Below are 17729 nucleotides of genomic sequence, written 5' to 3'. Positions count from 1 at the left end.
GTCGGGCCGGGATGTGAGGGGCTCTTGAGGTTGGGGATTCAAACTTTTGGGAGAAGAAGGATGATAATCACATCTACATGAGAGAGCTAACTGAAAAGTTTCAAGAAATCAATGACAATTATGAAGTGTATAGCAAGAATTGTATATATGTATGTATAGCCATTATGTATGTATGATAATCATTATATGCACACAGCACACCCCATGTAGATATGTATAGCCACCCAGCAAGAATGAACATGCTGAATCAAAGACAAACACAAGCTTGGCAAACACTTTCTACTGCTAAAAAGTGATGGATTGACAACAATAAATTATTCTGATTATGAAACACATTGCAACTTTAGTTTCTATCTTTGCATTCATAATCAGCCTACAAAGACTCAAATTTGCTAACTCTACTTGTCTGTACATCTACTCCAGAAATGGTAAAGAGCAGTACAAAGCAAATGTGAAATCTAACCTGCATGCAACAATGGAGGGAGTTATTTCTGTGAATGGAAAGCAAAGAAGAAGGATATAAACAATGTGAAGTTTCTAAAGTTCCATCTTCACTCTTTTATTTGGCTCCAAGATCCTAGTGACAGAATCAGCAATCTTTCTCTGAGTCTCAAGAATCATATCCAGCATCTTCTTCTGCATCTCAATTCTGAACCTTCCAGTGTCCCTCATCATCTCAATCTTTCTCTTCTCCATCCTCATAAACCTCTCTGCAAAACCCCTAATTTCTGCAGCCAATTCACTGTCTCCATCTCCTCCATCCTCTTCTTCCACCTCTATTCCATCTTCATCTACCTCCTCATCTTCCCCTTCATCATCGCTGGGCTCATTCGCAAAATTTCCTTTCCTAAACTCATGCATTGGGATTCTCCTTTTATTCATATTTCTAGTACCATTCATTTCTCCACTTACAATGTGGTTTATACTCTTGGACTTATTTTTCTTCAAATCAACGCTTCCATAACCAGCAGCATTCGCCGCTTCGTTGTCGCTATCCTCTTCGTACCTATTGGCATCGTAATTAGGGTTCTGATACTTTACCATGGCGACGGGATGGGCGGCGATCGGCAAGGGCCCGCGTTCGAGATTATCCATGAGGTCGAAGAACTGCCAGGAGTTGGGGTAGGGCTTAAGGCGCTCGGCCCTGTAGCGCTTCCGGAGCTTCTCGATCTTGTGGCGGCACTGAGTGGAGGACTTGGAGAGGTCGTCGAAGCCGCAGCGGGCGGCGACGGCGATGGCGACCTCCTCCCACTGGCTGGCCTTGAGCTGGCCGCGATTGAGAGAGTACCACTTCTCCTTGTAAGCTTGGATGAGATTGACGGTCTCTTGGGGGGTCCAGGGGAGGGGATGGGGCTTTTTGGGGAGGGAGGTTAGGGTTTCGGGGGAGGAGTGGAGGGAATGATCGGAGTCCGGTGGAGGGGAGGAAGCGGTGGCCATTGATGGTGGAGGGAGAAAGGATTGTGATTTATGGATAGGAGTTTTGGGGAGAAGGAGAAGGAGAGGTGAATTTATGGAGGGTTTGGGCGGTGGGCATAGACGCGGTGGCCGCACGGAAAGGCGGCGGTGGTGGTGGTTGAGGTGAGTAAAGTGTTGGTGGGTGGCTCGTGGCTGTGGGGCGCCAAGAGGACCGACTACCGAGGACGTCGAAAATGGGCTGGGAGTGGGTAGGCCGGATGGGTCGTGACCCGTATCCATAACTCTTTTGTTTCCTTTCCAATTGGGCCTCATACTATTTCAAAAAGAGTAAATATCCAAAATGGTCTCTCGACTATAGCTAAATTCACAAATTGGTCATCAACTTTCAATTTTAACCAATTAAGTCATTAACTTTGCAATTTTGACACGATTTGGTCCTCCATCTATTTGACCATTTGTTGACTGTGATCGACGATCTCCAGAAGAACCTTCAGCTTCGTCGGAGCACGTGGAGGCCTCCAGGATGACGTTGCACCGGTTCGGAAACACACCGTCTTCTTCGCTCTGGTACGAACTCAACTACATTGAATCCAAAGGGAGGATGAAGAAAGGCGACCGAATTTGGTAGATTGCTTTCAGCAGTGGATTCGAATGTAACAATGCGGTCTGAAAATGCAACCGAAACCTTAAAAAACCGATGATGGACCATGAAATTACATATATATCATCAAAAATCACAGTCAATAAACGGTCAAATAGACAGAGGACCAAATTGTGTTAAAATTACAAAGTTAAGGACTTAATTGGTTGAAATTAAAAGTTGAGGATCAATTTGTGTGTTTAGCTATAGTCAAGGGACCATTTTGGGTATTTACTCTTTAAAAAAATATTAAGTTTTGCCTTAATTTTTTTTTTTTTTTTGATGCATATCACTTAGCATATGGAATTACGATACGACAATTTATATCGTGCACTAGGGCGCACATTGCATTGTGCACCCTGATATAAAACGACGTCGTTTCAGGTTTTTAATTTTTTTTAATTTTTATTTAAATTTCGTTATCCTGTGTTGGTGGTTAAATTTTTTTTTTTTTTTTTAAATTTCATGTTAAAAAATGTACATATTTTTATGCTAGAATACACATAATTGCATACATGAATGTACATAATTGCAGGGACGGAGCCAGAAATTATGTTGAGGGGGGGCAAAGAAGTAGGGCTGGATTCAGTGGTGGATTCGGGAATTTTTTTCGGTGGGAGCAAACAATTAAAAGATCGGAAAGAGAAATTTTGAAAAAAAAAAAATGAAACACTTAAGTATAACAATAAATATTGTTGGATATAGCGAAAATAAAACATATTAAAATTTTATAAAAATATTTATAACAAAATATGAAACATAATTAATTTGATAAAACAATTCGAATATAAAACACATTATAAATTACACATCCCATTATTAATATAAAAAAAGTGATATATACATCTCATTATTATTATAAAAAAGAAAGACATCTCATTATTAATATATATGTATGGATGCCAAAATTTAATTGTGTTGAAGCAAAGATGTAGAAGATTGTGACCTTGCATTAATATAAAAAAAGTGATATATACATCTCATTATTATTATTAAAAAAAAAAAAGACATCTCATTATTAATATATATGGATGCCAAAATTTAATTGTGTTGAAGCAAAGATGTAGAAAGTTGTGATGGGGCAGCTGCGCAGCCCCCCCCCCCCCTTTGTCTCCGTCCATGCATAATTGTATAACAAAATACACATACTTTTTTTAAAAAAGATAATACACATAATCTAACATAATACATAATACACATAAATTTTTAACATAATACACATAAACTCTTAACATAATACACATAAATTTTTAACATAATACACATAAACTCTTAACATAATACACATAAATTTCCTGTTTCGGATGTACATAATTGTATAAAAAAAAATGTACATAATTGTATAAACAAATACACACAGGCCCCGTTTGGTAAAATGGATGTTAGCTGTTAGCTGATTGTGTTAATTAGATAATATAAATAGTTGATAATATTAACTGATTGTAGAAAAGTTTTTGGTAAATTAGCTGTTAGCTGATAGCTATTTGGTATAATTTCTTTTCTCAAAAAGCTAATTGAAAAAGTTGATTGGAGTAGCTTTTTGAATTTTAGCCTTTTGGAGTTGCATAAAGCTAATTAACCAAACATTTATATTGATATTTTAACTAAATCAAATAAGTCAAAATTGATCTATAGGCTAGTTTTTTACCAAACAGGGCCATAATCACGTTAACTTCCTACATAACTTACCTAAACGACATCGTTTTGGGAGGCGCGAAGCGCACAGTACTATGTACGCCGTGACGCAGGGTATAACAATTGTTGCGATACATAATTGATCGAATTCAAATCGATAAGATCAATAAGAATTTCTCACAATAAATTAAATTTAAAATTTTATAATTATTCGGGTAGTCATCCGACTAAATCAGTTGGGCTGTCCCCAATTGAAATACATTATACATGCTAGTTTTATGAATCTATAAAACTTGTACCGGTATTCTTGATACTTTATCATATATTGTCTTTTTTTTTTTTTAATAATAGTTGAATGTGTTGATGTGACATAACCATATTTCTTATAAATTTATAATTTATGTGTACTTTTTTTTTTTTAATCTCTTCACCTATATAATTTACAGTTTTTCTCGTTATTAGAATATAATTTATTATCAAGTTATACCATAACTTCTTTAAATTAAGTTTGTGATTGTTCAAGTTTTATATTATTTTCTTTTTTTGAAGGGTAATTTGTTTATCAATTACAGTATATTAGAGGATGTTGATTGATTAATTAAGAAGTTATGAACACACGGTTTAATTCATGGGGTTAAACACAAGAAATAGAATGAAAATCATACACATTGTTTGGTTGACAATTTTTTAAAGCACGATTACAAATTGCTCACAAATTATTACATGAACTTCTTTCTTTCTTTTTAAATCAATTATTGCATAACTTTGTTGTACAAATCATATAAAATGATGAAGAAAAGAACATCAATCTAAAGTTAAGATAATCAATTTATTAGATTACGTGTGATATTATGTACAAAGATCATTATTTTTTCACAATGTCATAATTACAAAGTTACACATGCACCATAAAAAAGAAACCGAGATCTCGACCAAATTCTCTCTTTGACCGTCATATGATACACTGAAAATGAAGAAATAAATCAATAATTGCTTCTTTTTATTAAACAGGGTGAGGGATAAATTGGGGTTGCATGAATGGGATATTTCATATTTGGATGTAAATGGACCCTACCATTAGGGAAAACCGGCAAATTTTGCTGCAAATATAGTGTGATGCCAATAGTTGTCACGCTGGTTTCTTAGCAAAACTGTTACAAACTGTTCAGTTTCTGTATAGTGGATGGACAAGTGGACAACATGAATTCTTTCCCTGTGTACAGTGAAGTTCAGATGGTAAGTGATGCTATGGACAGAGAGTAAAAGCATGACTGTTTTGCATGTGTTGCAGAAAAGTGGAAAGCAGAAGTTGATTGAAATTTGAGAACAAGATAAGTTGGACTTACTTTAGTAGCATTCTCCTTCAATAATTCCAGCGACTCGGTGAGCTTCACCTGTTGTGATGCTGTCGCGAACAGTGCCTGGATATATGAATGATTACGTAACAAGAATCGAACGATATATATACCAAGAAAAGACTAAAGAAGAAGAAGCATTATTGAAGGATGTTCCTCTTTTAACTAAAGGCTAAACTGATAATTGGGCTATACGTTTACTATTTATATAATATTTTGCTCAACGGGATGGGATCTTACTTCCTTTGTCTTCTGCAGGTCATGTTCAATTGACTTTATGCGATTCATTGAATCCAGAAGCATGAGCTCCTTTTCAGGAGGAATTTCTGTAGGTTTGTTTAACAGCTCTGTAACCACTTTTTCTAAATGTTGCAACCTGTGAGAGCACTGAAGGAGGTCCTCCCTTTTGGAAAGTGAGACATTCTGTTCTCTAGAACTTGAACCGGTTAAGTTTGACCTCCGCTCGTTTGCTGTTGCCCTTTCCCGACTATTCTTCGCAAAAACTCTGCCAACTTGTGCAGTGCAAATATATGCAAGTAGCCTGAACACGACGTTAACAAAAAAATTTGAGATTGATTTGTCTTGCGTTGCTCGTGTTGTCCCAGGGGTCAAATCTGTTCCAAACATAAAAGAATACGTTTATTATCTAGAGCCAATGAACCACAATATGATTCTTTACAATAAACCAATTTGAATCACTTAATATCTAGAGCCAATGAAGTCCTATTCTTTGAAATATATGATATGACTAAATAGGCAAATAGCTATTGAACCTTTTCTCCAGTAGAAATTCAGGCAATCAAAATTATACAGATGGTATGCAAATAGGAAGTTAATTAACCTTTCTAGAAAGATATTATTATTCTGCCTAAAGAAAAAGATGGTGCATCTGCTGACTGTCATACAACAATGCACTGATGCAAAGAACCACTGCTACTTACTGGAAAGGCTAACGTCTTCAACTCTACTCCTATCATTGAATCGTTCAACCATGTTGCAAATAGGCTTCCTTTTTGTTTTCTGGAATTCAAGATGGAAACATGAATATGTAGAGCAGAGAAACCAATTACAAAAGGCAAAAGTGCAAACTAGAAAAAAACGATACTGCTTCAAATGTAAATACACATAGAGCGCACGTCTGGTTTGGATGTATAGGAAAAACGCACATATTTATACAGAAATTCACAACCCATATGGTTAGATGGATCTATAATGCCACTCCCAAATACTGACTACTGAATAAGTATCACTGGTGTAGACTTGGAGTTATTATCTAGTACATCTTTGCAGTCTAGAGTTGTTATGTTCCATACACTTTCTTAACTTTGTTGTTACACTTAGGTTTCTGGAACACCTTCTATAGGCATGCAAAACCTACACTTCTCCAATGTCTACAAAATGCACAAACAATGAGGGAAAAAGCATCTAAATATAAGAGAAAAGATAGAGGTAAAAATTTGATTCTCAGCTAAAAACAAATAAAATCCAGAGTGTAGAGGAGTAACAATGCAATCTCTTTATACTTACTATGCCAGAAGGCGGCATTGACTTCACACCATAAGCATATAGTCCCATGTCTGCACTTGGTTCAGCACAAACAATCTCGCCTTTTGGTAACTGTTCAAAGAAGCAGAGTCCTATACTAGATACATAGCTGGAAGATAATTGGAAGCTTTAATTTTATTTGCCAGGACACACTAATAGATTATCTTACTGTTGAAGAAGTTGGTTTGATTTCTATATCATCATTGTCAGAGAAATAGGTTGGTTTCCTTAACCTTTCACCATGTAAAGCATGTACCAGCTGAAAGGGTAAGAAAGCGTAAGAGCATCAAACAAGAGGCATAACCAGTGAATGCTTGAAGATCTATCACTGAGAATTGTTGTTGTGTGATAATGACCATACATACCTTCATGAACTCTGGATCTTTCCAGGGTCCCTTGTCAGAACTAAGACACCCACCCTCATTTGGGCACGAACAGGTTCCTCCCAGAAAATCTGGCAATTGGCTGTTCACAGCAAATAAAATTGAAGAAAAGATCAAATAAAATACTAATAACCATGCTTCACCATATAATATATGGTATGTTAGCAATAATAGATATTCATACCTAGGGTCTATAACTTCCGTTAATTTACTCTGGAACTTGCCCCCTAAGACCTACAAGTGCAAAAAATGTCATTTGTTAATAGATGCATTTGATTCTTGAGGCCAAAACACTAGGAATTATTTTACTTGTATCTTTGCAGTAGTCCGTGGATCAAGAAATCCCTTTGCAGTGTTCCATAGTAATCTAAATCCACTTCCAGCATTAACAATGAACATGCTGTGCAATGTCTACAGCAAACAAGGAACTATTAGGAAAGAAACAGCTAGACAAAAGAAGAGATATTTAATTGTGTAACTTTCCAAGAAATGATAACTGAGGCACCTCAGGATAGTTATCGCTGTCTATTTTTTGAATGCGCATGACTAAATCGTGTGCAAGTTTGCCAAAACTCCTCCAGTTCTGCAATATTTTATGAGAAAAATATATATAAAGGAAAAGAATAAGTGAATAATGTAAAAAGCAGAATTATATTTCAACAAATAGTGACAGTCAATATACCATCCCATGGACATCCAAGATTGTGGTTGAAGAATCTATATGCCTCTTTGCTGCAATTGAACATGCTGGAAATTTCTCCGCAAAGGTCTTTTCAAACCCTTGGATGTGATACTTCAAAAACCGTTCAACTGTGGTTACATTCATAAGCTTGCTAGGTTCAATTTTGCCAAGTCTTTCAATATAGACAGGCCTTCCCCCTTTATCTACACCATGGTAACCATGAGGGTAGTAACGCTGAACTTCTTGAAGTTCATCATATACAAAATCCTAAACATTTACATTTTCATAAAACATATATCAGAAACAAAATTTACACATTAAATAGCTATGGCAATATGCGTAGTGTGATAACTGGATAAGGTTTTTGAATTCATACACTAAAGTCTTTTATAGAAAAATAAAACAGTCATTTTGAAGATTTTGTCTTAAAATACAAAAAAAAGAACTAAAGAACAATCTTCCTAAACCACTTAAGAATCAATAAAAAAGGAATTCTTAATTCTAGACATCTATCATATTGTTTCCTTGTAGTTATGCATTAACATTTTTCAAGATACACCATCAAAATTAAGGACACACATTTGAACAATGGATTGAGAGATAGCATGTACTTCCCAGCAAAAGAAACAGAAAAAAGTATGAATGGAAGACATGCAATGAAACATGAGTTACCTGCATAATAGAGTCAACTCTATTTTCCTTTCTCCAGTTGAGCATTTCAGCCCACATTTGGATTGTTTTATCAATATCAAACTTCCTTGCTTTTAGAAATCTGTAACAACTTCCATGTGATTTAGAAGAAAAAGGAAACAGGGATTTAAAAGTAGTTTTAACACGTTTTTTCTAGGCAGGAACAACAAACAACCATCTACAATATTGCAGTTGTATACAGAGTTATGCTTGGTATTCTCTGCAAATAAGTTCTGAATGTATGGATGTTCTAGAAACCCAAACTTAAACCACTCAGTTTACTGGGTTAGTTCATATAACAAAAAAGGAATAAACTTTAATGTATACTCTGCAACTTTTATGATCCACTCAGTTAAAGCATTGATTGCATATGCTAATTTTGACCATTTACAAGATTTACACTGAACTAGTAGTCTAGTATTAAAGTCAGTTACTCTAAAAGTGAGACATTTACCTAAGCATTGTGTGATAATCATCATGACGAGTTGGAAGGAGGTCCTTTTCAATCAAGGCCTGGCGAAAAGTATTCACTGCCTCCTCTTCCTTCTCATCTCTAAAATCTTCTATTGAAATTGATGCAAATGGACAATGAGCAAATCGTCTACTATGCTTCCTAAGAGTATGCGTGAATCTTGTGGAAGCATTCATTGCCTTCTTCTTCAAGGAGCTGATCCTCCGAGCTCTCCTCTTCTCATCCTCAGATATCTCATTATCAGATCTTCTCTCATTTTCATCCTCCTGAGCTAAATATACCTCTGAAAACCCCACATTAATCAAATAAATAAAGTCCAAAACTAATTCAACCGCCACATAAGGTTCGATATGAATGCTTTCAATCTGCTGCAATTAGAATTTACCTGTCATTCTGCTGTAAATTCAATGTTCCAGTTAATTACGCACCAACTCTGCATATTCATTTATTTGAGTTAAAAACCACAAATTAGTCCCAAAAGCCAACCACCGACACAACTTTTGGATCTTCGAGTGACCTTTTTTTTTTCACACACACGGTGAATAAAGAGCCGGAAACTAGCAAACAAATCGAGAAACGAAAAAAAAACCACGAGGCGGCGCGTGTACACTCATTCGTCATTTTTACACCGTACGTCATCAGAAGAAATCGTTAGAAAGCGATTCAGTAGATCAACGCGTACCTAAGAGGGAGCCGTCATTCGCAGAATGGAGCCGCGGATCAGTCTCAATCCTCTCTTCAAATTCCTTTCATACGTGCACTCGAAGGATACGTCTACATGCACTTCCCCTTTAAGAGCACATCCTCATCTTTCTATCCAAAGCATAAAGGAATATTGGCATAATATCGGATGTGATGGTGATATTGTCGAAACGGAATACGTAAAGTAGCGTAGAACCGCCGCTTTAGGTGGCAGTGATAAAAGTTTCGTCGGAGATGCTCTCTTTTGGCGCCGGCGCTGTTCAGAGCCGTGGTCTCCTGACTTTTTCAGTTGGGTGGAAGTTAGAATAGTCCCAAATCCCAATATATAGAGGCTACGCGCAGGAAAATGGACCATGTATCTATTAGTCAATTTATGACTATTACTTTTTTTTTGAAAACCATTTATGACTATTACTTAATTAGTCAATTTTAATAACTAGTTGAAAAATTAATTAAATGTTGTCATATATTATATGGTAGAATAATACTTCTGTGAGACTATTCCGGATCAGATATTTGATTAATAGGTTAAATATTTGATTAATGAGTTAATTTTTTGACATTATTAATCAAAGATATGACACATCTCATGAATTGAGACACATGAGACGATCTTACACAAGTTTTTGTCTGTATGGTATACATAAATTATGTTACAAAATTGGAAAAATATATTTTGTACTCCATAACTTATTTTTACTTATAGAATATTACGATGGTATTTGTAAAATTAAGTTACAACTTACTTTTTTTTTTTTTTTTTTTTTTTAATACTACTGACTCTATTACAATGTAGTATATGTTCATAACTACTTTCTCGACCAAATGAAACATTAAAGAAGCATAAACATGAGCGATCCTTAATAGACTCTGACTTACCCGAGAAAGGGGTTTTAGATGAGTCATGATCCAGTGCGAGTTTGCCATGGTTTTCAAATGTTCGATAAGATGAAATATACCAATGAATCATATGTTAATTTAATGCATGTTTTCAGAGAACATAATAGAGTCGTTGATTTTTTATTTTTTATTTTTTTTCTTCTAGAGGTTACAAAGTGATGAATATCTTCATTTTTTATGCAAAATGTTACGGAAAAATAAGATAGGTGTTACACGACTACAGAGAGTTACTGCTTTGTGCAGTTAATTTATAAAAAAAGAAATGACAAGATTTCAAAAGTTTTATAACGCCGTACATAGGTGTTATATTTAGGTGAAGTAAAGGTAAAATTAGATCGCAAATGGAGAGTGAAAGTAAAGAATGCACCACATTCATTCCGACCAAAGGGTGACATGTTTTTGTCGTTTTTCCATATTAGGAGAAGTAAAATAAATACTCATTTCTTCCTTTCTCTATCATCATATATTCATATCGATCATATTATCATGTACATTGAGAGAATGAGAGCTCTTAGCTTTTCTACACTGAAGATTTGGTAAAAAAAAAAAGATAATAATAATTGCAGAATATGCTTTACTTGGCTTTTTTTTTTTTTTTTTTTCTTCCAAAAATATATTTGGGGTGTTTGGTAAATAGTTGTTAGCTGATTGAGTTAGTGTGTTTGACTAGTTGATAACATTAGTTGATTGTAGAAAGATGTTTGGTAAATTAAGTATTAGCTGCGCTGATAATTGATTACATACAAAAAAGACTTTTTCAAAAAGTTGATAGAAAAAACTGCTTTGAGCAGCTTTTTAAATTTTAATATTTTGGAGCAATAAGTTGTTACAAAAGCCTAATTAATCAAACACTGCAAATTATGTTGTGCAACTGAATGCACCATGCGATGCAAAACGACGTCGTTTTGGTTAAAAAACGCGCGTCCCACTTAAAAAAGAAATCAGGTTCGATTCCCAGCAATAGCATTTTTATATATCCATAAATTCATAACTATATATCCACAAATTCATAACTATATATCCACAGTGAATGAATGAAGTAAAAATCCACAATATATCCATAAATTCATAACTATATATCCACAGTGAATGAATGAAGTAAATATCCACAATGAATGAACTAAATATCCATAAATTCATAACTATATATCTAGAAATTCATAACTATATATGCACAATAATGCTATTGCCGAGAATCGAACCTGAATTTTTTTTTAAAGTGGGACACACGTTTTTAGTCAAAACGATGTCGTTTTGCATCGTATGCACCATGCGCATGGTGCATTCGGTTGCACAACATAACTATTGATCAAACACTTATATTGATTTTTTTACCAAGTCAAACAGCTAATAATGGTCAAACAACCCAAAATTGACGGATAGGCTAACTATTTTACCAAACATGACCATTAACTTTTAGAGGTCCAAATGTGTGTACACTAGTGCCCATAACAAGTTTAATTCACATTCATAGTATAGTGGACCAGGATCTATCATGCACATTGTAAACCATTTACAATTAATATATTATGTCCATATTACAATTAACATATTATATATATATATATATATATATATATATATATATATATATATATATATAATTTGCATATGCATAATTTATAACTGTACGTATAATCTGAACAAAGATCCATAATATATTTTGCACATAATTTCCTATCAATTTTTTTTTTAATGCTACTGGCTCTATTACATTGTAGTATCTGTTCATACTTTCTCAACCTATTGAAACACAAAAAACCAATAACACCTCCATTAAGGCTCAAACTCACAACCTTCCAAACAGAAGTCCAACCCGAGTACCATTAGACCACATAGTCCTGATAATTCCCTATCAACTTATTTTGAGTGCATTGTGAATTGTGCTATAAGAGCCAAAAATCTTATACTCTTGGGTGATATAGGTTTGGAATTCTGATTTAAAGTTAAAATATGATGTAATATTATACTTCCTAGCAATGCATGGGTCAACCAAACTATTTTGTTCTTCGCTTATTTTCTTTAATATTTTTTTTATAATTTTATAATTTTTTTTGTTTTTAATAATAATTTTAACGTAATTTCTAAATATAAAAATTTTATATACTAATACTAAACTAAATATTATGAAAAAGTATATGAACAGATACTACAAGTCTACAATGTAATAGAGCTAGTAGCATTCAAAAAAAAAATATTATGAAAAATTAAATTGTAAATAATATAAATTAAATCTCATTAATTAAACCACATACAAAAAATGAAATGAATAATTTTTATTTGAATAAATCTTGTGTAGAACGGTCTTAAACTACCCGTGTAATACTTTTTAATTAAAATATAATACTTTATTTTAAATTTATATTTAGCCAATTTAAAATAAAAGGATTTTGTCCCATAAAAGCCCGAAAGGTTTTAGGATATGGAACATGGGCCCGGATTGCAACCCCTTTTTTAAAAAGCCCAATTGAGAAGGCGTCAGAGGTTTTTGCACTTTTAGTCCCACGATTATAGTGGCACTAGCAGAATTGATCCACGACTTTTGAACCTTGCAATTTTAGTCCAAGACTATTAATTTTTTGCAAAAATGGTCCTTTCGGTCACTTTTTCGTCAAAATTTCACCGGGAAAAAAAAAATTCTCCATTTTTAGTCGGGTTAAAATTGACATTTTATTTATCTAAAAAAATTAAAAGAAAAAAATTGATATTTGACTACATACAATATTACTGGACTACATACTACTGCCCCAGGCGGCGGAGTTCCTGGAGCAGGCAGGGCTGTCAGTAAGCGGCGGAGCGGCCGTGGCGTTCCCCGGGCTAGTTGGGTTATCCGGCAGCAGCATTGGAGTGGTACATGTACTCCGCCGCCTGGGGCAGTAGTATGTAGCCCAGTAATATTGTATGTAGTCAAATATCAATTTTTTTCTTTTAATTTTTTGAGATAAGTAAAATGTCAATTTTAACCCGGATAAAAATAGAGATTTTTTTTTTCCGGTGAAATTTTGACGAAAAAGTGGCCGGAAGGATCATTTTTGCAAAAAAATCAATAGTCGTGGACTAAAATTACAAGGTCCAAAAGTCGTGGATCAATTCTGCCAGTGCCACTATAGTCGTGGGACTAAAAGTGCAAAAAATTCGAAGGCCTCACCCTGATTCTTACGGCAAATTATTCTGTAGACTCGGGTCTAAAGATACACAATTTATATACTAAATGTTTACAATTTATTTTTTAAAAATTCATAATTTGTAATAATCATGTATTACAGTCATAAATTCTCAAAACTTAAAAATACAATTTATATTCTAAATATTCACAATTCTAATATTAAAAATACATAATTCAAAAACTTAACAACTGCCTCATTCTTACATACCAACATAGTTGATTTATGTTGGTATAGTAGTATCTTCTATATCTGTTTATTCGGAGTGATTTAATGACTCTCCTATCATCAATAATATGTTATGTTAACATTTGAATTAATGTAAAGTAGTCTTTTTTCATTAAAAAAAAAAAAAAAACTACAAATATGCTCACAGATCCCAGCGTAGCATCATCCTGCCTGGCACCTATTCTATTTTCCAATATAGCAAAGTAGAGTGCGGTACGGTCATAGGAAATCACCGGGAAATTTCGCGAAAACCTGAATCCTCGTACACAGAAATGCAACCACAGCGAGCTGCGATGATCCGACAATTATTTTTTGAAGGGAATCCGACAATTATTTTTTGAAGGGAATCCGACAATTAATTTAATAATTATAGAATTTATCTTTTTTAATTATTTAGCAGCTAAAATCACAAGATAAACTTTATTTAGAATGCACCTTAAAATAGTGACTACAATTGCAAATTTGTAACTAAAGTTGTGACTTTCTGGTAAATCAAAGAGAACTGCCTACTGGTCTTATGAGTTTAAGCTGATCAATTATGAGACAGTTTATACTGTTTTACCTCTTTATAATCATTTGCCTACTAAAATCACAACTACTCAAAAGATGAGTTTCATTCAAGATACATTTTTTAAATAATGATTTTGGACTTTTTCATAAATCATATTTTGGTTCAACTACGCTGTATAATCTTATATTATTATATATTTTGGTGCAACTACGCTGTATAATCTTATATTATTATATATTTTTGGTGAGCTGAGTTGGTTAAGTTTCATTTAATTAATTAGTCTCCAAATCTATGGAGCAATTTACGTTAGATACTGTTACGGTTGGTGGCCTCATCTTTTCATAGTCAGCAGTAAAATATGGTATGCATTTTTCACTGGTGTTAAGTATCTAGTGCTATATATTAATTAGTACTGGTGTTAATAATACCTAATAGGAATAAGAGTCAAATAAGTCATTAAACTGCACACGATAAAACAATTAGGCCATTAAACTTAAAAAATCAACAATTAGGTCCCTAAATTAATCAATTTCAAATAATTCTTCCAATTTGAAGGTTTCCAACAGGTCAACAGATCATCTCCCAAATTAATTATTTTTTTAAAATATAAATTTTAAAAATTAATTATTTTTAAATTAAATTAAAAAAAAAAAAAAACTGGAATCCAGCCGTAGACGACCGTCTCCGGCTGGAACCAGTTTTTTGTTTTTTTTTTTTGTTTTTTTTTTTTAATAATTAATTTTTAAAATTTAAATTTTAAAAAATAATTAATTTGGAAGGATGACCTGTTGACCTGTTGGAAACCTTCTAATTGAAAGAATTGTTTGAAATTGATTAGTTTAGGGACCAAATTGTTGGTTTTTTAAGTTCAGTGGCCTAATTGTTTTATTGCGTGCAGTTCGATAGCCTATTTGACCCTTATTCCTACCTAATATAACAAAGTGTGTGTATATATATATATATATATATATATATATATATATATATGTATGTATGTATGTATGTATCACACTTTATTGTAGATATTTTACATTTAGTGCATGATTATTAAATTCTTAACTCTTTTAGTCGTTGACTACCGTCAGTTAATTTTTCATTGCTACATTTAGTTATTTCGATTAATTTCTTGGTCAATTTTAGTTTAAATCTCCCACATAACAGCTATGCGAGTTATTTGAATTTGAATAACATATATAGAAAATAAGATCTAATATAGTGGTCTAATTAAGAGTCAACATTGTTGAAGATTATATTATATTGGTTTGATGAAAATTAATCATAATAACCAAATGTAGCAGGCATTTAATAATTGTGTATCAAATGAAAAGAATTGATGATCGGCCAAAGATCAGACTAAAAAATTAATTGGATGAAAAACATTTTTCTTAGAAAATGTTTTCCTAAAAGTTAAGGAAAATATAGTTTTATGTTGTTTGGTTCATGGAATTCAATTTCCATTGGAAAATGAATTCCTCAAAGTTGAGAAAAATGAATTCTTTGCAAATGAGTGAGATTTTGTTTTCCGCAAGGCTTGAGAAAAACAATTACATACCTGGACCATTTTACCCTTGTGAAAGTTTCTTAATTACATAGGTACTGCCAAAGGCCAAATGGGTTGAGTGGCATGATTGTGGCCTGTCAAATAAGAGGTCTCAGGTTCAGACCTCAGTGTGGGGCATTGATTCTTTGTGTTTCAGTAAGTTGAGAAAGTATGCATGAATAGATTCTACATTATAATAGAGACAATAGTATTCATCTTTAATTTTTAGGTGTATGAACATATTCTACTTTGTAATAGTGACAGTAGTACTCAAAAAAAAAAAAAAAAAAAATACTTAAGTACCTATTTATTCATTCATCTTTAATATATTTTTAGAGGTATATTAATCTTTATATTCATTATTTCATAAATCAGACAATGAAATCTTTTTTCCTGAAATTCCAATTACATTTCTCTTCAAATATTTTTCAGCGAATCAAACAAAGTTAAAGTAGAGAAAATTAAACCTCAAAAGTCACATTGTATTTACAAGAATATTGCAAAATGCAAAGGAGTGGGAATGGGAATGGGGATATAGATTTTTGGAAAATGGTGGTTGTCAAATGATATGGCCATGATGCCCTTTGACATCGGCTTTATTGGATATTGTGTATTTGAGAAGACAAAAAGCCAAAGTGCAAAGCAACCCAGGCCAATTCATGCCTACTGTATTTTCCAGGCCAAACACAAAAGTTCTTCCCTTGTCGTCCCCTCAATCCCCCCCCCCCCCCCCACCCCCCGCCAGCTACATTACAAATATATGATTATATTCATCATGATATAACCATCTTAATTAACCATTTTTCTTAAATTTTGACAGTTGAAATTGTTGACAATAATCTAGCTTGACACTTAGCTAGTATATATAGTTAATTAACTTTGTCTAACAATGGAATGTTCCCAACAATCATTACAAGATATACTAAAATTTGAAGACAACTATAATACAATCAAATTCATCAAATAGTTAACTTGATAATCACAAAATTTTAAATTTGATTCCTTTATAAGCGGTCTATTAATCACTTTTTTGAAATTTTATTAACTACCCTGAGCTCGTGTTAGAAACCCTAGCTGGCCTGGCCAGGTCGTTTGGCCATAAAGAACTTAATATCCTTAATAAATTGTCTTAAAAAAAGTTTGGGTTTAATAGTTGAAATGGATATATCATAATTGATTATGATATATAAATATAATTCACCTTCCATGCATATATATATATGGTTCAAAACACAAACACATACACATTTTACATTTATGTACATATAAATGATGGAGACATGCATGAATACAACTATATATTTGATTCAATTCAAAGTATATATAAATATAAAAGTAGAGTGCCTCACTTTACCCTTGCTATACAATATCCCCAAAAAGCCAATTAAAAAAAAAAAGATGAAAATAGAAATCTGGAAAAAGAAAAAGAAGAAGAGATCATAGAGCTAACTAAGAATCAAAGATAACAGCAGCAAAGCTGCGTTGGTAAGACAAAATCACTTCTCCACGGCGGCGATGCATGCATAACTGGCGGCCGGCGACTCTTCATCATCATCAATCCCCTAATTAATCTCTTCACCTTACCAATTCAAGCAAAGCAGCTGATAAAGAGATGGAGCAACTAACGACTTACCGGTTGGATATGGGGTTGGGGCCGGACGGAACTGCATGGTCGCCGGCTTCGAACTCCCTCCGGGTAGAGTGGCGATGAGAACTCCGGCGAGGGTTAGGGCGCAACTTCATTGTAGCAGACGAGGATGACGACGACGGTGACGGCGAGGCTTTCACGTAAGAAGAAGAGGACTGAAGGAGGATTATTATGGAGATGAAGAAGAGGGCGAGGAAGAAGAAGACAGAACGACGAGG

At 33.7% G+C, this 17729-nt stretch overlaps 2 protein-coding genes across 4 annotated transcripts; both read right to left on the bottom strand.

Annotated features, from left to right (window-relative positions):
• Positions 1-265: 265 nt before the first annotated feature.
• On the bottom strand, positions 266-1636 carry LOC109173873 (trihelix transcription factor ASIL2). The gene has a single exon (XM_019323211.1). It carries the CDS (start codon positions 1435-1437, stop codon positions 538-540), a length of 900 nt encoding a protein of 299 aa, XP_019178756.1. The 5' UTR covers positions 1438-1636; the 3' UTR covers positions 266-537.
• A 2845-nt stretch (positions 1637-4481) lies between these two features.
• Positions 4482-9812, bottom strand: LOC109173445 (phosphatidylinositol/phosphatidylcholine transfer protein SFH9-like). Of its 3 annotated transcripts, none has more exons than XM_019322676.1 (16): positions 9501-9812; positions 9204-9259; positions 8801-9101; positions 8329-8428; positions 7657-7923; positions 7480-7557; positions 7284-7385; positions 7159-7208; positions 6957-7056; positions 6761-6850; positions 6574-6663; positions 5988-6066; positions 5287-5660; positions 5038-5112; positions 4767-4904; positions 4482-4655 (listed from the first exon to the last, which is right to left on the bottom strand). In XM_019322676.1, exons 2-15 carry the CDS (start codon positions 9208-9210, stop codon positions 4857-4859), a joined length of 1761 nt encoding a protein of 586 aa, XP_019178221.1. In that variant the 5' UTR covers positions 9211-9259; positions 9501-9812; the 3' UTR covers positions 4482-4655; positions 4767-4856. The 3 variants fall into 3 exon arrangements, with proteins under 3 accessions (XP_019178221.1, XP_019178220.1, XP_019178222.1); XM_019322675.1 differs by having other exon boundaries at positions 9204-9251; XM_019322677.1 differs by lacking the exon at positions 6574-6663 and having other exon boundaries at positions 9204-9251.
• Positions 9813-17729: the final 7917 nt, after the last annotated feature.

Source organism: Ipomoea nil, unplaced genomic scaffold, assembly GCF_001879475.1.
Source record: "Ipomoea nil cultivar Tokyo-kokei standard unplaced genomic scaffold, Asagao_1.1 scaffold0482, whole genome shotgun sequence".
NCBI classification, from domain to species: domain Eukaryota; kingdom Viridiplantae; phylum Streptophyta; class Magnoliopsida; order Solanales; family Convolvulaceae; genus Ipomoea; species Ipomoea nil.
The sequence above is the reverse complement of the archived record's forward strand: the minus strand, read 5'-3'. Positions and strand labels throughout refer to the sequence as shown.